At 34.3% G+C, this 24132-nt stretch overlaps 1 protein-coding gene across 2 annotated transcripts in view; it reads left to right on the top strand.

Annotated features, from left to right (window-relative positions):
- Nucleotides 1–24132, top strand: part of GLRB (glycine receptor beta) — an 87626-nt gene that overhangs the window by 25554 nt on the left and 37940 nt on the right. For both annotated transcript variants that reach the window (XM_032248583.1, XM_032248584.1), the window contains exons 3-4: nucleotides 18315–18421; nucleotides 20105–20172. In XM_032248583.1, coding sequence (XP_032104474.1) covers nucleotides 18315–18421; nucleotides 20105–20172 — 175 coding nt within the window. The remainder of the gene's footprint in view (nucleotides 1–18314; nucleotides 18422–20104; nucleotides 20173–24132) is intronic.

Here is a 24132-nt window from a genome sequence, read left to right as displayed (position 1 = left end):
AGAAAGTTACTGAAATCAGTCTCTCATCCAGTCACAGCCGTAGTTATGGCTTGTGGATCAAGGGCCAGTTAGTCAGTGTCTGGTGGTGAGCTTCAGTCGCTTTAATATTGCTTACCTTGAGGCCAGTGTTTGTTATAGCTGCTAAAGAAAAATTAAAACCTTGTGGCAGTTAGAACATAGTTAATACTTCAAGTGAAGAAACATGACTTAATTCTTGAATTGTTCTTTCCCAAGATTATTTGGCCATTTGGGATACTCTGTGGTTTCACATGAATCCTAGAATTGCTTTGTGAAATTTTCTATATGAATTCCCATTGGGATTTTGATAGAGATCTAATTGAATCTGCGGACTCTTTTGGGTAGTATGGGCATTTTATCAATATCAAGCCTTCCAACCCATGAACATGGGCTATCTTTCCATTTGTTTGTGTCTTTAATTTCTTTCATCAGTGTTTTATAGTATTCAGTGTATAAGTCTTTCATTACCTTAATTAAGTTTATTCCTAAATATTTTATTCTTTTCTATGGTATTACAGATGGAATTATTTTCCTAAATTCCTTTTCAGATAGCTCATTATTGGTATATAGAAAAGCAATTGATGTTTTTTGTTAATTGTGTCCTGCAACTTTACTGAATTTATCAGCTCTAACTCTGTGTGTGTGTGTGTGTGTGTGTGTGTGTGTGTGTGTAGTCTTTGGAGTTTCCTTTATGAAGATTATACCATTGGCATACAGAGACAATTTGCTTCTTCATTTCTGACTTGGATGTCTTCCTTTTCTGTTTCTTATCTAATTACTCCATATAACATGCACCGTGTTGAACGGAAGTGGCAAGAATGTGCATCCTTGTCTTGTTCTTGATCTTAGTGTAAAAGCTTTCAGTTTTTCACTGTTGGGAATGATGTTAGCTGTGAGCTTTTCATATAGGGCCTTTATAATGTGAAGTAATTTCCTTCTATTCCTAGTTGATTGAGCATTTTTTAATCATGAAAGGACGTTAAATGTTATCAAATGCTTTTTATACATCTGTTAATATGATTATGTGATTTTTATCTTTCATTCTCTTGATTCAGGTGGTTTATGATATTAATTGATTTTTGTCTCTTGAACTATCCTTGCAGCCTGGTTATAAATCCCACTTGGTCATGGTATATGATCCTTGTAATGTGCTATTGAATTTAGTTTGTTAGTATTTTGTTTAGGAGTTGTGCATCTTTGTTCATCAGTAAAATCAGCCTGTAGATTTCTTTTGATGCGTATTTTTTTTCCTCTGGTTTGAGTAACAGGACAATATTGGCCTCATAAAGACGTTGGAAGTGTTCCCTTCCGTTTAATTTTTTGGAAGATTTTGAGAAGGACTGACTTTTATTCTTTAAATGTTTGATTGAATTTGCCAGTGAAACCATCTGGTCCTAGGCTTTCTTTGTTGAGAGGTTTTGATTACTGATTCAATCTTTTTACTAGTTATAGTCTGTTCAGATTTTCTATTTCTTTATAATTCAGCCTTAGTGGGTTGTATGTGCTAAGCATTTTAGTCATTTCTTCTAGGTTATCCAGTTTGTTAGTATGTAATAGTTCACAGTGTTTCTATGGCATCAGTTGTAATGCCTCTTCTTTCACTTTTGATTTTACATATTTGAGTCTTCTTTCTTCTCTTTCATTCTAGCTGTAAATTTTATTAATATTTATGAAAAGCCAATTTTTTGCTTTAAAATTTTTTAAATTATCTGTTCTTTTCTCTTCTAGTCTTTGTTATAGTCTACCTTTTGCTAATTTTGGGCTTTTTTTTTTCTTTTTCTAGTTCTTTGAGGTATTAATATGAAGTTAGGCTGTATATTTGATTTATTCCTTCTTTTCTAATATAGGCATTTATTTTGTAAACTTCCCTCTTAGTATTGCTTCTTTGCATTATATGTTTTAGTATGTTGTGTGTTTTTTTTTTGTCTGAAAGTATAGTCTAATTTTAATACTTTTCATTAGCCCACTGGTTGTTCAAAATGGGTTGTTTAATTTCAGCATGTGCAAATTTTTCAGCTTTCCTTTTGATGTTGATTTCCAGTTTCATTCCACTGAGGTTGAAAAAAATACTTTCTGTAATTTCAGTCTTCTTAAACAATTTAAGACTTGTTTTGGGACCTATCATGTGATCAGTCTGATAGAATGTTCCATGTATTCTTGAGAAAAAATGTATATTATTCTGATGTTGGATGAAATGTTCTGTATTTGTTGTACATATTTGGTCTATAATGTTGTTGAAGCTCACTGTTTTTTTGTTGATTTTCTGTGTGGTTGTTTTGTCCATTATTGAAACTGGGGTATTGAAGTCTCTTGCTGCTAATGTATTGCTGTCTGTTACTCTCATCAGTTTTGTCACTGTTTCATTATATATTTATGGGTTCCTGTGTTGGATGCATGCATACTTGTTACATCTTTCTGGTGGATTGACCCTTTTATCATTATATGTCTTTCTTTGTCTTTTGTGATAATAGTTGACTTAAAGCCTATTTTGTCTAAGTATAGCCACCTTATGGTCTAATTTGGTTAAGATTTGCATCTTTATTCATCTCTTTACGTTCAGCCTATGTGTACCCTTAAAGCAAAAGTAGATCTCTTTTTTCTTAAAATTTATATTAAAATTAAAATTATTTGACCATCACCATTATAGTAATATGATATTGTTTATTAGACAATATACAATTTTACCAACTAGTTTTACATTTTAGCATACATTCATTTTAAGTCAAAGAACTCTATTTGGGATAATATATATATATATATATATATGTACCCCAGAATCTAAAGTGCAAATATATATATATAGAAGAAATATATATATAGAAGAAATATATATTTCTATATATTATATAGAAGAAATTTCTTCTATATAATATATATATTTATATTTGTTTATATATATTTATATTTATATATTTATGTATATTTGTATTTATTTATATACATTTATATTTATATATATTTATATTTATATATATAAAAGATATATGTAGTTATATATTATATTTATTATATATTTATGTATTTATTATATATTCATATATATTATATATTTATATATTTATTATACATTTATATATTTATATATATTTATGATATATTTACATATATTATATTTATATTTATATATTATATATATAAGATATATATATAGATATATATATATCTTATATATATATATTATATATATATATATTTGCACTTTAGGTTCTGGGGTACATGTGAAGAACATGCAGGATTGTTGCATAGGTACATACATGGCAATGTGGTTTGCTGCCTCCATACCCATCACCTATGTCTGGCATTTCTCCCCATGTTATCACTCCTAAACTCCCTAACCCCCACTGTCCCTCCCCTAATCGCCTCCCACAGACCCCAGTGTGTGATGATCCCTCGCTGTGTCCATGTGTTCTCATTGTTCAACACCCGCGTCTGAGTGAGAAAATGCAGTGTTTAATTTTCTGTTCTTGTGTCAGTTTGCTGAGAATGATGGTTTCCAGGTTCATCCATGTCCCGAAAAAGGACTTGAACACATCATTTTTTTATGGCTGCATAGTATTCCATGGTGTATATGTGCCACATTTTCCCTGTCCAGTCTATCACTGATGGGCATTTGGGTTGGTTCTTAGTCTTTGCTATTGTAAACAGTGCTGCAGTGAACATATGTGTGCATATGGCTTTATAATAGAACAATTTATAATCCTTTGTATATATACCCAGTAATGAGATTGCTGGGTCAAATGGAATTTCTATTTCTAGGTCCTTAAGGAATCGCCACATTGTCTTCCACAATGGTTGAACTAATTTAGACTCCTAGAACAATGTAAAATTGTTCCTATTTCTCCACATCCTCTCTGGCATCCATTGTCGCCATATTTTTTAATGATCGCCATTCTAACTGGCATGAGATGGTATCTCAGCGTAGTTCTGATTTGCATTTCTCTAATGACCAATGATGATGAGCATTTTTTCACATGTTTGTTCGCCTCATATAGGTCTTCTTTTGAAAAGTGTCTGTTCTTATCATTTGCCCACTTTTAAATTGATTTTTTTTGTTTGTTTCTTGTAAATCTGTTTTAGTTCTTTGTAGATTCTGGATATTAGTCCTTTGTCAGATGGGTAGATTGCAAAAATTTTTTCCCATTCTATTGGTTGATGGTTCACTCTAATGATGGTTTCTTTTGCTGTGCAGAAGCTCTGGAGTTTAATTAGATCTCATTTGTCTATTTTGGCTTTTGTTACCATTGCTTTTGGCGTTTTAGTCATGAAGTCCTTGCCTATGCCTATGTCCTGAATGGTTTTGCGTAGGTTTTCTTCTAGGGTTTTTATGGTGTTAGGTCTTATGTTTAAGTCTTTAATCCATCTGGAGTTAATTTTAGTTAGGTGTCAGGAAGGGATCTGCTTTCTGTACATGGCTAGCCAGTTATCCCAACACCATTTATTAAACAGGGACTCTTTTCCCCATTGCTTGTTTTTGTCAGGTTTGTCAAAGATCAGATGGTTGTAGATGTGTGGTGTTGCCTCCGAGGCCTCTGTTCTGTTCCATTGGTATATATCTCTGTTTTGGTACCAGTACCATGCTGTTTTGATTACTGTAACCTTGTAGTATAGTTTGAAGTCTGGTAGGATGATGCATCCAGCTTTGTTGTTTTTGCTTAGAATTGACTTGGCTATGTGGGCTCTCTTTTGGTGCCATATGAAGTTTAAGATGGCTTTTAGCAGTTCTTTGAAGAAGGTCATTGGTAGCTTGATGGGGTAGCATTGAATATATAAATTACTTTGGGCAGTATGGCCATTTTCATGTTATTGATTCTTCCTATCTATGAGCATGGAATGTTTCTCCATCTGTTTGTGTCCTCTCTTATTTCTTTGGCAGTGGTTTGTAGTTCTTAAAGAGGTCCTTTACATCCTTTGTTAGTTGTATTCCTAAGTATTTTATTCTCTTTTTAGCAATTGTGAATGGGAGTTCACTTTTGATTTGGCTCTCTGTTTTTCTATTATTGGTGTATAGAAATGCTTGTGATTTCTGCACATTGATTCTGTATTCTGAGATGTTGCTGAAGTTGCTTATCAGTTTCAGGAGATTTGGGGCTGAGATGATGGGGTTTTCTAAATATACAGTCATGTCATCTGCAAATAGAGACAATTTGGCTTCTTCTTTTCCTAATTGAATACACTTTATTTCTTTTTCTTGCCTGATTGCTCAGGCTAGAACTTCCAATATTGTATTGAATAGGAGTGGTGAGAGAGGGCATCCTTGTTTAGTGACAGATTTCAAAGGGAATGCTTCCAGTTTTTGCCTGTTCAGTATGATATTGGCTGTGGGTTTTTCATAAATAGCTTTTATTATTTTGAGATAAGTTCCATCAATACCTAGTTTATTGACAGTTTTAGCATAAGGGCATGTGGAATTTTGTCAAAGGCCTCCTCTGCATCTATTGAGATAATCATGTGGTTTATGTCTTTGGTTCTGTTTATGTGGTGAATTACATTTATAGACTTGTGTATGTTGAACCAGCCTTGCATCCCGGAATGAAGCTTACTTGATTGTGATGGATAAGCTTTTTGATGTGCTTTTGCAACCAGTCTGCTGTTTTATTGAAGATTTTTGCATCTGTGTTCATCATGGATATTGGCCTCAAGTTTTCTTTTCTTGTTGAGTCTCTGCCAGGTTTTGGTATCAGGATGATGTTGGTCTTATAAAATGATTTGGGAAGGATTCCCTCTTTTTGGATTATTTGGAATAGTTTCAGAATGAATAGCACCAGCTCCTCTTTGTATGTGTGGTAGAATTCGGCTGTGAACCCATCTGGACCTGGGCTTTTTTGTTGGTAGGCTATTAACTGCTGTCTCAACTTCAGCCCTTGTTATTGGTCTATTCAGGGTTTCAAATTCTTCCTGGTTTAGGCTTGGGAGGGTGCAAGTGTCCAGGAATTTATCTTATTAACCAGGCTTACTGGTTAATATACATAGAGTTGTTTATTGTGATCTCTGATGGTGGTTTGTATTTCTGTGGAATCTGTGGCGATATCCCATTTATCATTTTTTATTGCATCTATTTTATTCTTCTCTTTTCTTTTTTATTAATCTGGCTAGTAGTCTATTTTGTTGATCTTTTCAAAAGACCAGCCCCTGGATTTATTGATTTTTTGAAAGATTTTTTGTGTCTCTATCTCCTTCAGCTCTGCTCTGATTAGTTATTTCTTGTCTTCTGCTAGCTTTTGAGCTTTTTTGATCTTGCTCCTCTAGCTCTTTCAGTTTTGATGATAGCGTGTCAATTTTAGATCTTTCCTTGCTTCTCATGTGGGCATTTATTGCTATAAATTTTCCTCTAGATACTGCTTTAAATATGTCTCAGACATTCTGGTATGTTGTATCTTCATTCTCGTTGGTTTTGAAGAGCATCTTTATTTCTGCCTTCATTTCATTGTTTATCCAGTTAACATTCAAGAGCCAGTTGTTCAGTTTCCATGAAGTTGTGTGGTTCTGAGTTAGTTTCTGAATTCTTAGCTCTAATTTGATTGCACTGTGGTCTAAGAGACTGTCTGTTATGTTTTCCGCTATTTTGCATATGCTGAGGTGTGATTTACTTCCAATCATTTGGTCAATTTTAGAGTAGGTGTGATGTGGTGCTGAGAAGAATGTATATTCTGTGGATTTGGAGTGGAGAGTTCTGTAAATGTCAATTAGGTTTGCTTGGTCCAGGTCTGAGTTCAAGTTCTGGATATCCTTGTTAATTTTCTGTCTCATTGATCTATCTAATATTGACAGTGGAATGTTAAAGTCTCCCACTATTATTGTGTGGGAGTCTAAGCCTCTTTGTGGAACATTAAGAACTTGCTTTACATATCTGGCTGGGTGCTCCTGTATTGGGTGCTTATATATTTAGGATCGTTAGCTCTTCCTGTTGCATTGGTCCTTTATCATTATGTAATGCCCTTCTTTGTCTCTTTTTATCTTTGTTGGTTTAAAATCTATTTTATCAGAGACTAGGATTGAAACTCTTGCTTTTTTTTGTTCACCTTTTGCTTGGTAAATCTTCCATTCCTTTATTTTGAGCCAAGTGTATCCTTGCATTTGAGATGTGTTTCCTCAATACAGCACACTGATGGGTTTTGAGTTTTTATCCAAGTTGCCAGTCTGTGTCTTTTGATTGGGGCATTTAGCCCATTTACATTTAAGGTTAATATCGTTATGTGTGAATGTGATCCTGCCTTTTTGATGCTAGCTGGTTGTTTTGCCCATTAGTTGACATGGTTTCTTCATTGTGTTGATGTTCTTTACCATTAGGTACGTTTTTGGAGTGGCTGGTACTGGTTGTTCCTTTCTATATTTAGTGCTTCTTTCAGGAGTTCTTGTAAAGAATGCCTGGTGGTGATGAAATCTCTGAGCAATTGCTTCTTCATAAAGGATTTTATTTCTCCTTTGCTTATGAAGCTTAATTTGACTGGATATGAAATTCCAGGTTGAAAGTTCTTTTCTTTAACGATGTTGAATATTGGCTCCCACTCTCTTCTGGCTTGTAGGGTTTCTGCTAAAAGATGCACTGTGAGTGTTCTGGGCTTCCCTTTGTGGGTAACCCGACCTTTCTCTCTGACTGCTCTTGACATTTTCTCCTTCATTTCAACCCTGGTGAATCTGATGATTATATGCCTTGGGGTTGCTCTTCTTGAGGAATATTTTTGTGGTGTTCTGTGTATTTCCTGGACTTGAATATTGGCCTGCCTTGCTAGACTGGGGAAGTTCTCCTGGATAATATCCTGAAGAGTGTTTTCCAGCTTGGATTCATTCTCTCTGTCACATTCAGGTACACCTATAAAATGTAGATAAGGCCTTTTTACATAATCTCATATTTCTTGGAGGCTTTGTTCATTTCTTTTTAGTGTTTGTTCTCTAATCTTGCCTTCTTGTTTTATTTCATTGAGTTGATCTTCAATGTCTGATATCCTTTCTTCTGCTTGGTTGATTCAGCTATTGAAACTTGTGTATGCTTCATGAAGTTCTCATGTTGTGTTTTTCAGCTCATTATATTGATTCAAAATATATCAATTCATTTATATTCCTCTCTATGCTGTTTATTCTCATTAGCATTTTGTCAAACCTTTTAAAAATATTCTTAGTTCCTTTGCATTGTGTTAGAACATGTTCCTTTAGCTCAAAGAGTTTTGTTATTACCCACCTTTTGAACCCTGTTTCTGTCAATTCATCAGACTCATTCTCCATCCAGCCTTGTTCCCTTACTGGTGAGGAGTTGTGATCCCTTGGAGGAGGAGAGGCATTCTGGTTTTGAGTGCTTTCATCCTTTTTGCGTTGGTTTCTTCCCATCTTTGTGGATTTGTCTACCTGAGTCTTTGTAGTTGGTGACTTTCGGATGCATTCTCCGAGTGGACTTTGTTTTTTTGATGATGAAGTTATTCCTTTCTGTTGTTTAGCTTTCCTTCTAAAGGTCAGGCCCCTCTGATGTAGGGCTGCTGGAGGTCCACTCCAGACCCTGCTTGCCTGGGGATCACCTGCAGTGGCTGCAGAACAGTAAGGGTTGCTGCCATTTTCTTTTTCTATTATCTTTGTCCCAGACGTATACCCGCCACATGTCAGCCTGATCTCTCCTTTATGAGCTGTCTCTGGATATAAAGGGGTCGGGGAGATGCTTGAGGAGACAGCCTGTCCCTTATAGGAGCTCAAGTCCTGAGCTGTGAGCTCCATTGTTCCATTCAGGGCTGCTGGGCAGGTGCATTTAAGTCTGATGCAGCAGAATTCATAACCGCCTTTTTTTTTTTTCCCCCAGGTTCTCTGTCCTGGGAAGGTGGGGCCTTGTTTATAAGTTCCTGTCACGCTTCTGCCTTTTTTTAGAGATACCCTGCCCAGCAAGGAGGTACCCTAGTCACAGTCTACCAGCAGAAGTGTTGCTGAGCTGCTGTCGGCTCTGCACAGCTGCTATGTGAACTTCCTTGCAGTTTTGTTTATAGGGGTATAGTTAGAACTGCCTTGGTAATGGCAGACTGCCTCAGTAATGGTGGACTGCCTCAGTTATGGTGGACTGCCTGGGTAATGGCAGACTGCCTCGGTAGTGGTGCACTATCTCGGAAAAGGCAGATGCCCTTCTCCCCACACAGCTGGACCATCCTGGGTCCAGCTGTGCTTGCTGTGAAACTCTCAATTCAGAGTATTTCAGATTGCTGGTCTTTGTTGGGGTGGGACTGGCTGAGTGAGATCACCTGGCTCCCTGTTTCTGCCCCCTTTTTTTTTCAGTTGAATGAGTGACTCTGTCTCCTAGGCGTTCCAGTTGCCAGTTGAAACGGTGCCCGGATTTGTGTAAGTTTTTGTGTGGAGACCTCCTGTGCCAGCTGAAACAGCTATGCTGGAGATTTGTGGTGCTCTTTTGCCCAGGAATCTCCTGGCCCGTGGGCAGTAAAAATTCTTTTGGAAATGTGGTGATCACTCACCCTCTGCGTTTTTGCTGGGAACTGCATTCCAGAGCTGTTCCTATTCGGCCATCTTGGATCTTCCTCTAGGATTTCTTATAAGGCATATCTAGTGGTGATGGATTCTCTCAGCTATTGTTTGTCTTGGGAAAGTTGTTCCTTCATTTTTGATGGACAAGTTTGCCAGGTAGAGTACTCTTCATTGAGTTTCTTCTTTTTTTTCTTTCTTTCAGCTCTTTGAATGTATCATCCCACTGCCTTTTGGCCTTTATGATATTTGCAGAAAAATCCACTGATAGTCTTATGGAGGTTCACATGTACTTGAAAAGTGGCTTTTAACCTGATGCTTTCCCAGTTCTCTCTGTCTTTGTTCTTGACAATGTCATTAGAATGTGCATGTTAATTAGATGTCCACTTACTACAACAATAAATATCTTGAGAGCTGGTAAAGCATCACCTTCAGGTATGTCTGTAAGGGTGTTTTCAGAGTAGATGGGCATGCCAGTTGGTGGAATGAGTAGGGAAGATCTACCTCCTATGTGGGTGAGCACTATCCAATTGGATGAGAGCCTGAATATAATAAAAAAGCAGAAGATAGGTGAATTCTTTCTCTTCCTCTCTTTTTTATCTTGGAACTGGGACAATCTGTTCTCTTTCCCTTGGGCATCAGAACTTTAGGCTCCCTGGTCTTTGCATCCTGGTGAAACAGAATTTTCAATAGAGTCATATCCACTCCCTCATTCATTTTCTCACCTATTACTTACTATTCTATCCATTCCAATCTAACTTCTGCCTCTTTCTCAACTGAAAAACAATTCTTTATTTTGTTGAATCCCATGGAAAGCTTTCAATCCTCATCTCAACCTCTCAGCATCTTTTGGCCCTGTTAGGCAACTCTTCCATGAAACATTCTTTTTTTTTTTTTTTAATTGAATTCTGTGGATACCACACACTGCTGGATTTACCCCTTTTTCCAGGGCTATTTATTCTTTGTTTGAATTACTGGCTTATCTTTTCCTATCTGCTCATTAAATGTTGCAATTCACCACATTTCAATTCCATGTCTTTTTTTTTTCCCTTAAACTCTCTTTTTAAACAAGTTATTTTTCTGACAATTAAAATTATCTGAAGGGCTTTTTAAAAACACCAATGTCTGGGCCACATCCAAAACTAATTAAATCTAGAGGTGAGTGATGGGATGAGGTATCAGTACTTTCTAGAACTCAGTTGAATCCAATCTATTTCGAAGCTTGAGAATCCATCAAAAAGTTTATCTAAACTCACGGCTTTAAATACCATTTTAAAATCAGAATAAGGATCACGGGTGTTTGATTCTCAAGTGAATAATTAGTACATGGCAAGTGCATAGCACATAGGAAATTCTCAGAAACTGTTAAATGAATTAAAGAATGACTAAAATGAGAGAGAAATTTGGCATATTTGTGGTGGTTGAATAACTGGTAAAGCTTTTATCGCTCCTTTAGGAAACTTAGCATTTAGTTGACATTGACATTGTAGGTTGAACTGTCTTAAAGACAGGAATGTTGAGATGCAAATTTGCATGAAAAATAGATTACTTTTGGAAACATGTCTCAAGAGGGAGTAAACCAGGCTTAAACACAGAAACAGTGGATTTGCAACTGAGTGATCAGTCCATGCTATTGGGAGCTCCCAAGATGGGGTGGTCCTTCAGAGTTGTCTCAATTAGTAGAAAGGGACCCAGCCATCTTGTATACTCCTATCAAAGTCACTGGGTATAGGCTGCCACTAGGACAAGACACCTTACTTCAGCTGAAGGCTGTTCCAGAAGACACTCAGCTCTGAGCCGTAAGCAGCCAAAATTCCAAGGAACAAGGTTATTTCTGGAGGCATGAACTTAACGGTGGGGCACTGCAGCATCCACTACAGGTGGAATCAGATTGTCAACTGAATGAGATCTGAGACCTCACCTAATTTAACCTTTGGTTTAAAGATGAGTATACTGAAGCTCACAGAGGATAAGTGCTTTCCCCAATGTCATGTGGGAAGCTGTCAGTCTGTCTGGGGTTAAAACGCTAGTCTCTTGACTCTTGGAGAAGTACTTTTCAATTATACCCACATTTTACTTAAATGTAATTTAACTTTAGTGTATGTGTATATGTGTGTGTGTAATTTTTCTTATAAATATTTTCACTGGGCCAGGAGGGAAATATTTTAAGTTTTTGCTATATTTGGAAAATTGAGAAAAGCTAAGAATCATTGCAGTTGGCTGCAGAGTCAGAAGTATTCACTATGGATGAGTACTTGCTGGGCGGGGATGTAATTCTATTCCGTATAGTATGGAAGTAACGGCACAGTAAACGTTGTGTTTGGATTGAAGTTTAATTCTTTATGTCATGAGCTTTGGAACTCATTAGCAAACCCATTAGAAGTAGTGAGAATGTATGATGTTTTACAGTTGAACAACATGATATAAATAGAAGATACTTCTATCATAATTTTCACAGAATGAGTAATCTTGCATGTGATACAAAGTTAAAAGTGACCAACAGATAGCCTTCAATGAGCTTTGAAAATTGCTGGTATTCAAAATCCGGCATCTCTCCAAATAGATGCTTCTACTTTATGCAAAATATTTTTTATATGAGCCATGGATGACATAATTGTATAAATGGAGGTAGAGAAGATTTGGAAATGTTTCCACAGGCTTCAACGTTCCTGAAACCCAGTTGAGGGGATAAATAACATGAATGTTGCAGAACACTATTCTTAATTATGACTCTTGGCCCATAATAACATGACATACTTTGCCACACACATACACATCTACTCATAAACACATTCTTTTCTAATAAGTTTAGACCAAACTCAACCAATCATGTAAAAGTATCACTCACTGTCTGCATTAATAAAACTGTTTGGTTTAATTTGTGAAAACAAAATGGAAAATAAATCCAGAAGCTGTCAAGAGAGGTGATAGTGAATTATAGGACAAGTGGGAAAATACAAAAATGAAAAGTGCTCCACAATAATTACACAGTTACCTGTATTCATGAATAGCAACTGATTTAACTTATTAGCTGAATACATAAAGTATTTGTCTTTGGTGTATATTTACCTATCTGATTATCTAAAAATTATTGTGTACAGATGGAATGTTATGCTGAACTTTTAATACATTCATACTGACAGACCAGTAACAGTGTTTTTCATAAGCCCCAACCTTAGCGCATGATCAAGGTTTCAGTTCTGTATGAATATTATATACAGTTTGCTTCCAGTTAAGGCTGTGGATTTTGGAAGGAGAGAGCGCAGTTGGCTCTCCTGACTGTTTCAGTGTCTTTCCTGGTTTCCTCTCTCTCTCTCTTTCTCTCTTTTTTTTTTTTTTTCAAATAAACATTTTATTTTAGAATAGCTTTAGATTTGTAGAAAAATTTCCAAAGTTCCCAAATGCCCTGCATCTAATTTCTTCTATTTTTATTTTCCTTTAGTATGGTAATTTTATTTTATTTTATTTTTTACAATTAAAAAGCCAGTATTACTAGAATGTTAATAAGTAAAGTCCATTCTTTATTCAGACCTCTTTGGTCTTTACTTAAGCCCTTTTTCTGCTGCAGGATCCTTTCTAGGACACTATGTTAATAGTTATCATGTCTCCTTGGGCTTCTCTTGGCTATGATAGTCACTTAGTACTTATTTTTGATGACTGAGAGTTTTGCAAAGTACCTGTCAAGTATTTTGCGGAATTTCCTTCAAATCAGATTTATCTGATGTTATTCTTATCACTAGGCTGGGTTATGTGCTTTTGAGAGGAAGACGACAGGGTTAAAATGTGAATCTCATCACATCATATCAAGGGTACATGTTATCAACATGACTTACCATGGTTGAAGTTAACTTGATCACTTGCTGAGGAGAATGCCTGTGGAGTTTCTCCACAGTAAAGTTACTCTTTCCCCGCTTTGCAGACTAAACTCTTTGGGAGGGAGTCACTATGTACAGCCCACACTAAGGAGTGGGGAGTTATTTTCCACCAATTAGAAAGCAGAAGATCTACATCAATTATTTGGAATTCTTCATGAGTGATTTGCCTATATTTCCCTGTTTATTCATTATTATTTTTTATCTTTATATATATATATAATTTATATTTCATATATTAATATATATTTAATAATATATAAATATAACATATTTATTATATTTAATAATGAATTAATAATTCATTAGTACTTTTATCTGTATGGACTCATGGAATTTTATTTTGTACTGTGGATTATAATACACTACTACTTTATATTGTTGCTCAAAACATTACAGCTTTGGCCATTGGAAACCCTCTCAGTTGATTCACGTGTCCCTCCTTTGATATGTTTCCATTGTGGTGCTTTTTTTGTTTTTCTGAATGCTTCTTTAATTTATGTTACTGTAAGATATCTGCTCTTTTTAAAGAAATCCTCTGTTGTCATTACTGTTTATATGAGTTTACCAGCTTTAAAATAATGACTGATAACCTCACTGTTGCCACTATTTACAGTTGTATTGTTTTCTTTGGTGTAATTTCTTTCTGAGTCCTTTTAGTGTAGTATTCAGAAAGGAATCTTCCATCTAAAACCTCCTCCCATGATACCTTGTGTTTTCTTGTATCTTTCTGTGTCTGAAAAGGAGAATTAACAGTAATCAAAACATCCTACAGAGTCAGAATTCCTTGCTGTAGAAGGGAGGATGATTGCATCTGTTTCCATGAAGAATTTCTTAACCTGTGGTCCACTGGTCCAGGAACCCTCAGAAGCGAAACTTTGTATACTCTTTTTAGGGAAGTATAGAGTTTTTGTCAGATTTTCAGAGACATCTGTTATCTAACAAAGAGGCAAAGAATCACTGCCTTAGAGCATGAGAAATGATACAACCAATGCATATGACATGTCTCACTCTACCCTTGTGTCTGTGTCTTTGTATTTAAGTTCATGTCCAGCCAAAAGCTGTACAGCCCTATGCTTATACTACATTCAGATCTGAGAAGGCCTCTGACAAATTGTCATTGCATTTATAGCTCTATAGAGAAATAAAATAATGCCTTTAGACTCAGATTTCTGGTTTTAGCAAGAAGATTAAGGCAATATATTCATCCACACCTGTTTTGAAGTGAAACTGTGCACCATGGTCACTGAAGGGTCATGTAAAAATAAGAATGTTCTAAAGTTAATAGAAAACTGAACTTCGTCCTTTGGAAATAAATTTCTGGATTTTTCCTTTAGTGCTGGAAAATATTACATCATACAGCTATACAGTCTGACACATTCCTTGCATAACTTTACATACTAGTAATGACATTGGTTCAAGTTTAGGCAAGTGAACAAAAGAGAACTGGTTGTAAAAGGACTTTTGATATAAAACTCTATTTTCTCTAGTCATTTGATCACTTTGCCCAAGTAGAATAAGTTATTTTCTTAAATTAATGTCATATTTCCAAGAAATAAATCCTCCTTTTTAATATACTGGAATTGTTGATAGATTTCATGAAATAAAATAACATAGTCAAATGCATAAAACATTGGACTGAGATTCAGAAGACTTTAATAACAAAGCAGGCATTAAGTGTGTGACCTAATTAAAATCATTTAACTCTCCTTTTTTCTGTTTATTTTGTTTAAGTAATACTAACTTTCTAAATTATAAATATATGCATAGTAACATACACACAAAAAAGTTACATATAAATTGTCTTAACTCTTTAGAAGAAAGTGACTACATCCATCTAATCTCTTAAATATATTTTAGTCTGTAGACAGGATTTTAATGTTATTTTAGTATTGGTAAGCTAAAAATACGATTTTACATTTTTAGGTGGGAAAAATCCTGAGTTCTTGCATGTGAATGTAAACTACATGGGATTTCATTTACATTTTAAAATATCTCTGCATTTCTAATACAAATAAATGTGAACTGTTGATTAAACATTCATGCCAAGTTACCTGTGGCTGAGACATGAAAATATATATTGACACAAATAAGAATGGAAGAAAAGGGGCCATACCATATTTGGTATATACCCTGTGTTTTTGTTTGTTCGTTTGCTTGTTTGGTTTTCGAGGGATTTTTGTCTGGCAATGTTGAGTTTTTGCTGCTAACAAACAAGAATTTGCTTTTAACTGTGGAGAGATGCAAAAACGTTTGGAGATGGTAGAAGAGTGAGCTGACAGAAAGGGCCAATTTATGTTTTCAGTTCTAATGATTTTTAACTATGCTTATTAAGATGAATAGAACCCAAGGTATAGTATATATGCCCTAAAGCAGTATGTATACGGATGCTAATAAGAAGACAGGTAATATTTCACTTACACTATGGCAGGCTTACCATGGAACAGGTTTTATTCTTGGCCCTACCACCTTAGAAAAATCTCTTAACCCTGCCGTGTCCTAGTGTCTTCATATACCATGTACTCTACAGGTCCATTTACTTACCTCTTTCTACCATTTTGTTTCCTCATCCTCTCCCTTAAAAAACAGGTTTCTGTGTGGTTACTATCTCTTCAATTTAATCACATGAATGTGACTATCAAATGAAAGAATGTAATGAACATAATGGTTGATTCTCCAATATTCATTCCACACCGGAATATTGATCTGAGCCAATTATGAATGTTTCTTCTTCCTTGCCAGTAATTAGTTCAGCAGTGGTCAATTCTGGGAAGATTCTGAGGGTGGAAGTCATTTCTTCTAAGGGAGCACCCCAGGTCAAAATGCTCTACTTCTTCTGGAATTGATGAGTAGAACTGCTTACCCCTTACAGCACAGGCAACATGAGGCTGAAATATACCTAGAAGAGATGGCAGATGGGAAGTACTTGAACCAATATGTATTTAATACTATAAAAACACAATAGGGAACTACAAATATGTAGAAGCCATGAGTCCCTCAATAATCATACTGTTTTCATTTTGTCTAGTTGATAATATAACCATACCATAGATAAGAAAAGCTACAAAATCATTGCCACATAATATATTTATTAGTTCATGTTCATTAGAGTAAGGCTGCATGCTTGAGGCAAGCTATTACAGAGAAGATGAGCTTTAAAAGGGCAGGTTTGGTTTAGATTAGTACAATAAAGAATGGAAATTACAATATTCCTGGAAGGGGACTGATCTGTGGAAGAAGGACAAAATTTAGTAGTGAGATAACGAGCTAAAAATTGAGTTTGACTAACACAGCCTACAGCTAGAAGCAGAAAAAGCAGCCAGAAAGTTCTAAACTATAAATTTTAGTGTTAATTGTCTTCATGTTGTCTTTTCATTGTTTAGAAGGAATGTACTTGTAAAGGATTTTATATGAAGAGACACATTAATAGTAGTCCTTAATGATCCAAGTGTATTTTATAATCAATCAATTATTTCTCTTCCTTTCAATTAGAAAACTTGTAGATAGCTTTGAACACTAATTTGCATCCTAATATCCAATTTTCCCACATACCCTCATTCTCTTTAGAGTTTTCCATCTTTTGATAAAGGATGACAACTGGCTGTAAGGAAGTTATAGTTTCACCTGCAATGAAATGGAAAATCTAATTACCAGCCCTCAAGTTTATGAAGCTGTGATATTGGAGCCAATAAAGCCACAAGAAGCAATTTTTAAAAAATCCATATGATCTCTGCACTTGGGAGGTTTAACTGATTTTCATTTTGTAAAATGCTATGCACTCTGACTGAATTTCTATTTGAAAGGGTTGTCTGTATCAATTCATAGTATTATTAGATTATTTCATAAATTTCTTTCTGTTATATCTCACCTATAATGGTTGCCTCTTATCAGCAGATTGTATGATAATTAACTCAGAAATGCCTAATACAAAAAGAAAGAGTTTTGATTTCAATACAAAGCCAAGCCTGTTGCATCTAGGTTTCCATCATGTAAATTAATATAATTTATGAAATTGAGACTTTGTCCCGTATCAATACAGAAAAGGCTGTGCTAGATGCTCCAAGTATAGTTTTACGTTTCCTTGTGATTGTCATGGATTTTGTGTGCATGTAGGTATTTGGGAAAAAATATTATGCATAAGACTTTATGGGGGGCAAAATAAACCAAACCCAAACAAAAACAGCAAAACATTTTCCTTGGCTTCCAAGAAAGTGCCTTTTTAAAGGAGGACTTTTAAGCAACCACCAATTTTATCACTTACCATTATTCAAAGTTAACTAAAATAACAAAACCATACAGATTTCCCTCTTCTTAATAAAGAGTTGATGACACACATATACAGAAAAGAAATACGTAGTTATCTCTTACAGCTCTGTATAGTATACTTTACTTGTTTCATTTATCTGATAATAGAGAAACATCTTTTACCAGTTCCTTTCTGCCTCCCAGGCTGCCATATTTAACTGAGTGAGGAGACCCTTCATTGTGTTTCTTGGGGAAATATCATTTTACAAATGTCAGCATGATTGCTTTATGAATTCTATGGTAAGATCATTTTTGTGTTGGCAGATTAACATTACACATTGTTCAAAAAATGTTCTTTGCTGTTTTTTTCTCACGTGTGCACTCCCTTTGTACTCGCCTAGATTTTGATGGCAGGTTGCTTCAGAACAAGTAAGCGGTCTGCTTAATTTTACCTGATAGAAAATAACATGGAGTGTTTAGAGCAATGTTTCATCCATTTAGTGAAAGTATTGTTTATATATATATATATATATATATATATATATATATATTTTAAATAACGATGTCTTTTGGGTTTTTAAAAATATGTACTAGTCTCTATTTCCCTTTGAAAAAGCTATGCTATGGTTGTGGATTTGTCTCAAAAAGGCAGTCTTTCCTCCCAATGAAGATTACCCATTTCTGTTGTTTGCTATTTATAACTGCTTATAAGGATTTTTCTCTCTCTTATAGTCAGCAGTCAGCGGAAGACCTCGCCCGAGTACCTGCCAACTCCACTAGCAATATCTTGAACAGGTTATTGGTCAGTTATGACCCCAGGATAAGACCAAACTTCAAAGGTTTGTCTCCCACACATAAATTTTCATTTTTATTGTTTAAAAATTAATTTTATATCTGTATAGTATATACATGTAAAATTAATTTTATGTATATATGCTCTGTGATATTCAAAACAGTAAGATTTCAAAGTGACATATAACAAAAATGTCCTTAGGTTCAAAGCAATTTAATGCCAAAATTATTCAAAGATAAGTAAAATATGAATTATAATTGTTTTATGGCTTACCTATTTTTAAAAATGCAAAAAAGTATATACTGAGAATTAATAGACCAATTTCTGTAATGGGTTTTCTAAGTACTATTCTTAACATGAGTGGTTTAAAATTTAGGCTCTGGAAATAGATCTGGCTTTCATTCACAGACACTAGAGTTATAATTTGCAGAAGGATCATTTTCTCATTTAGGGAAAGAGAACAGTTCTGATGTATATTTAGATTCTTTCTTACTTTCTGTTAGTATTCACATTACTAGAATATTCTCTCTATTCCTTTGCTGAAAAAACGATGGCCGAATGATTTTTAAAAGCATGTTAACTTTGTGAATAAAAGTGACTACAACATAGATTATTTTTATTCCAGTTAGATATTACCATTTATCATGTCTTTTATGAACCAAAACTATACTTACAATAAAATGAGTCACGAGCAGGTTGTACAGTTGTATAGACCTCTTTTGTCCTTTTGATGAATTAGAAAAAAGCTGCGAGAAAAAAATCTCTGGAAAACTACAATCCTTCTTGCTGGTTAAGGACAGGTATTAATGTAGATCAGATTAAAATTATAAGCCTTGATGTTTCTTTTCTTTTCTTTTTTTTTTCTTTTTGCCTTTGGAAGAAAAAAAAAAAAAGGTCTGCAGCTGCTTCTAGTCAACCGAAGTTATACAACTATGCTGTAAAAATGGGTTTTTGTTCATTACCAGGACCTATTCAGTTACTTTCAACAACAGCCACGGTCTGAGTTGTCACATGTCTAGCATATATTGATTCACCACCTGTTTTTCATCAGTTAGTGGTTCTGTGGCTAAAAGGCTAAATTCACATTTTCCCTTTGTTAGCCCAACCAGCAGCCACAATGAGTTGAAAAACAAAAAAATAGAAAGAAATTTGCAATATTATACCTTAGTTCTCACTCCGTGAACTTTCAAATTATTTTTCAAAAGGTCAGGCAAAAATCTTTATAATGACTTTATTATGTGTCCAATTAGCTTTGCATTTTCATGAATTAAAAGCTAAAATGTAATAATTATAAGTAAAATTTATTGAATACTGTTTTACCTATTAAAGTAAGAATTTGAACTGATTAGAAAAATGTGAAGAATTAAACCCTGTTTTTAAAATAATTTTTTAAAGAATAATTGGTAGTTTCTTAAAAATGTATTAGGGCAATTTAAAAAAATATTTAAAGGTAAATGTATTTTCCAGAGTCTTTACAATTTAAGACATAATTCTTCCTGAAAAAAAGAACATTATAATACAATTGAACTCATTTTTTATTTGTATTATGATCCCTATTTAGAAAAATAAGTTAGTAGGAATTATGAACATGTTATACTGAAGCCATAGATTTTGTATTCCATGTGGATTGGAAAAAATACGATAATTAAATTCATAAAACAAAAAACTATGATGATTCTAGTCAAGTATTTTTACTGTTAATAAATATATTCTTAATTTTTATTCATAGGCATTCCTGTTGATGTAGTAGTCAACATTTTTATTAACAGTTTTGGATCCATTCAAGAAACAACAATGGTAAGATTGTAATTAATTTAATATTTTGTCAAATATTTAAAGAGAGGAGATAAAGTAACATTAAAAGTGAAAAATCAGGAGTAACTAACAAAAATGCATGCCCTTTCCTAGTAGAAAATGTCCAAATTTCTAGATTTTGTTAAATGAGTGATTTCAGTTACCCACATAATCTTGCAACTCAAATTTAGCTTTAACGTTGCATTAAAAATTACAGACTTGGAAGAATTGATGTATTCCTTCTGAAAAACTGTGATTGGATACACAGATTTTTCAGGAGAAAACCTGGAGAAAGGATTTATGACGTGAAGTCCAAGGAACATTTTTTCGTTTTGTTTTCTAATGTGCTTATATGCTGGAACATTAAAAAATATTTCAAGTATTCAGTTTTTTCTTCTTCCAATTTCCTAAGGAGAATACTTGTTTTGTCTGTTTTGTTCATTTTGTGATACATAGAGCAGAGAAATGTAAGAAGCAAATAAGAAAATTGATTTCCATAAGATAGGGCAACATGAACTCCTTGAAAAGATGGTGCAGAAAGATTAAAGGGCAGGGAAAGGCAGATGAAGATTAGGAAGGAGTGACAGGAAGACTTGTGTCTTGAAAGGAATAGGAAAGAGGTTTGAGGGAGTGGCTGTTGTCCATGATAAGTTGGACTTTAGGGACAAAGTTATCGATAAAGTAATATTAGCAGATATCCTAAGCTTCTTAAAAGCCATTTAACAAAGTCTATTTGCTTTTTAAGGTTTTAGAATATTAAACTTGTGCCATTTTTGACAAACTACATGATGAAATAATACTTCAGGTAGAAGAAAGAAGACCCAACATTTTTTTTTCTGTATTTTTTTTTTGGAGATACTTATATTTTATTAAGTAATAATGTAAGATATTGACTGCAAGCTGGGTAAGAATAGCAAGAGTACAGTCTATTTTTTTCTGGGAATATCTCAGACTAGTAACAGAATTACTTAAAATATTTACTCCATTATTCCTAATAGCAGCAGCATAGCATATTATAAAAGGAATTGTATATTGCATTTAATTAATGACGATGATGTTTATGTTTTAAATGTGATGAGAGTGTTATTTATTTGTAGAAGTATATATTTAAGCTGAGTAATTGACAATGTGTAGATATTTTTAGAGAATTATTTAAAAAATTTTGGGATTCACCTCAAGTGACTTTTTACATCATTTAAATAACATAGACATGCATTATAAATCACTAGGAGACTTTTCTGAAGTAAAATATAAATTACCATATATGACTCAAGAGACAGTATAGCACTTATTAACTGAAAATGTGGTTAACCTATCTATGTACTTCACTTTCCAAGAGTCAAAGATATCATCTTCTCAAGGTAAAACTTTACCGGAATCTATTTGATCTCCATATCCCATTCTGTACCCTGGTTATCTAGCATGATAGCACTCTACTAATACTGAAACTTATCTATCAAGATATTGCGTCCTATGGGAAACATCCCCACTCTTTATCTTGCATGCCTCTGTGGTCAGACCCAATAGAGTTTTAGGTCAGCAAATGCAAGGATCTCTTTTTCTCTTTTGTGATATAGATACATTAATGACACCTACTGAGCTAGCTGAGTAGGTGTCATTAAAGTATCTATATTGTAACAAATATTTAATTCCTTCCAAATATCAGGAAGGAATTCTGGTAGGTCTCATCTGTAGTTACTTGGTTGTATTGAGTTGAAAATACCAGGGAACATGGGATGTTAAAAGAATTTCTTACAGATTATTTGACGATTATGATAAAATTTTTCATCATTTCTAATATATATCCTCTCACCCCTCTGCACAGACCCATCCCAGTAGTTAGCCATGAATAACTTATTCTTGGCACCATATTCAATAAATTCTCATCATGGATTCTGTAACCTTACTCTTTATTCTTGATCTTCTCTTATCTTCTAAACAGAGATTTTTGTGGCTATTCTTACCCACTTTGTCCACTCTTTTCAATCTAGGTTCTTCATCTCTATCATTTGCCTGTTACTTAGATCTAATGGCTTCTATACTGTAATTAAATTACTTTTGTATGTATTCCTTTTATTCTCTAATGGACTATCAAACTCATAAATTTAGCAATAATGTATTCTGCTTCTTCATTTTCCATAAAATACATAAGACAGGCACTCAATAAATAATGAACACATAAATAATTTTTCTATTAGCTAATGTTGAATGAATAAATAAATTTGCTATTTGCTTAGTTAAGTAAAAGGATTGGTGGAACATATTTAAACAGTAGATTAATGTTGAGCATTTAGATGGCTTAATAACAGACTAATGTCATTACTACAGAGTGTAATTTTGAAAACTTTGAAGACCTTTATCTAGAGGAATCAAATTATTTATATTCGCTATGTCTTTGATCATAGAGCCTGGATGAAAACCAATCTGGCCTTCACTTTGTATTGACCAGACATAGCCTAAATGTTTAGAATCAGAACTACACTCAATAAATATACTTAAATATTCCATTTTATCGTAATTATTTTTTTTTGCTTCTAGCAATATTTATTTTATATACCCTTATAAAGTAGAATTGTACACATATGTCATTTGACAGTAATATTTTATATATTTGCTCCATCTTCTCAAGGCAAATGCTCTAATACCTTGTTGCTTAATAGTTAGCAAAGCATAAGTTACTATAGATATATAAGTAACATTAAAATATCTTCCAAAGGAAAAAAAAATGGATCTGGACAATACTTGTTCTTCATAATTTGTTATAAACAATGGTCAGAAAATAATAGTGATGACTCAGAAATGTAACCCAAAAGGGTATTCTTCATGCCTGGACAGGAGTTATATTATGAGAGGGTGCCTCTTCAAAACAAAAAAACAAACAAACAAAAAATAAACACAAAAGCTCCTCAAAAACAAGAGTTTGAGAAAGCAGAGAATAATAGATTTGTCTACATACAGGATGTACATGCATGGCAATGTAATAGTGGACTGTGTGTGAGTTGTGTCATCCAACAGGCTTGTGTTTGAGTCTGTTATGTCCTTGCTGTGTTACTAAAGGGAGTGAAAAAGTTACAAAATTAAAACAACAGTGTTTTGACTGGCATAGCAACTGCTTAGCCAGTGATGGTGACTCTTTGGTTGTCATAGATTAGCAAATTAATTTAAAATTTTGTAATAGTATCTCATCCTTAAAAAGACGAATTATTTCTAATTGTATTAGCACTCCTACTGTATATGTATGACTTTGTCTATTACTAGCCTCCTAGAAATCTCCCCTACAAAAATAAGGAAATTCTGGCTGGGCACAGTGGCTCATGCCTGTGATCCCAACACCTTGGGAGGCCGAGGCAAGTGGATCACTTGAGGTCAGGAGTACAAGACCAGCCTGGCCAACATAATGAACCCCGTCTGGACTACTGCTTCTACTAATAAATTAGCTGGGCATAGTGACACACACCAGCAATCATAGCTGGTTGGGAGGCTGAGGCTGGAGAATCACTTGAATCTGGGAGGTGGTGGTTGCAGTGAGCTGAGATCATGCCAAAGGAAGTCTTAACATTTAAAAAGCTTCAGTATTGCCCCGCACATTCCTCTGCAGTTCAAAGCATTCTACTTCAAATAGCAGCTGCTTATTAAAGAAAGCACAATGCAGAATGCAGAGCCTGGGAGAAGATATAACATGAATAGCCCGAGTCAAGTGTCAGAAAGACATAGGGCAACTTTTAAAGGAAAAGGGGCAGCACAGTTCATCAGTAGATGATATTGATTGTCAAACAAAGAAGCAAGCAAGGTTATTGGCATTAATGTTATTGTCTGGAAATTTTAACCAATTCTATTTGAAAAAAATTTGTTTGCTTGTTTTTTTTCCCTCTAAATTTAGATGCTAAATGTTGCTGGCCAAACTAGAAGTCTTCTCTTTTTTTTTTTTTTTTTTTTTTTTTTTTTTTTTTTTTTGGGGGTGTG

This window comes from Sapajus apella, unplaced genomic scaffold, assembly GCF_009761245.1.
Source record: "Sapajus apella isolate SASKATOON/1434 unplaced genomic scaffold, GSC_monkey_1.0 scaffold67, whole genome shotgun sequence".
In the NCBI taxonomy this organism is placed as follows: Eukaryota; Metazoa; Chordata; class Mammalia; order Primates; family Cebidae; genus Sapajus; species Sapajus apella.
Note: the sequence above shows the minus strand (reverse complement) of the source record. Positions and strands in the feature narration are given on the sequence as shown.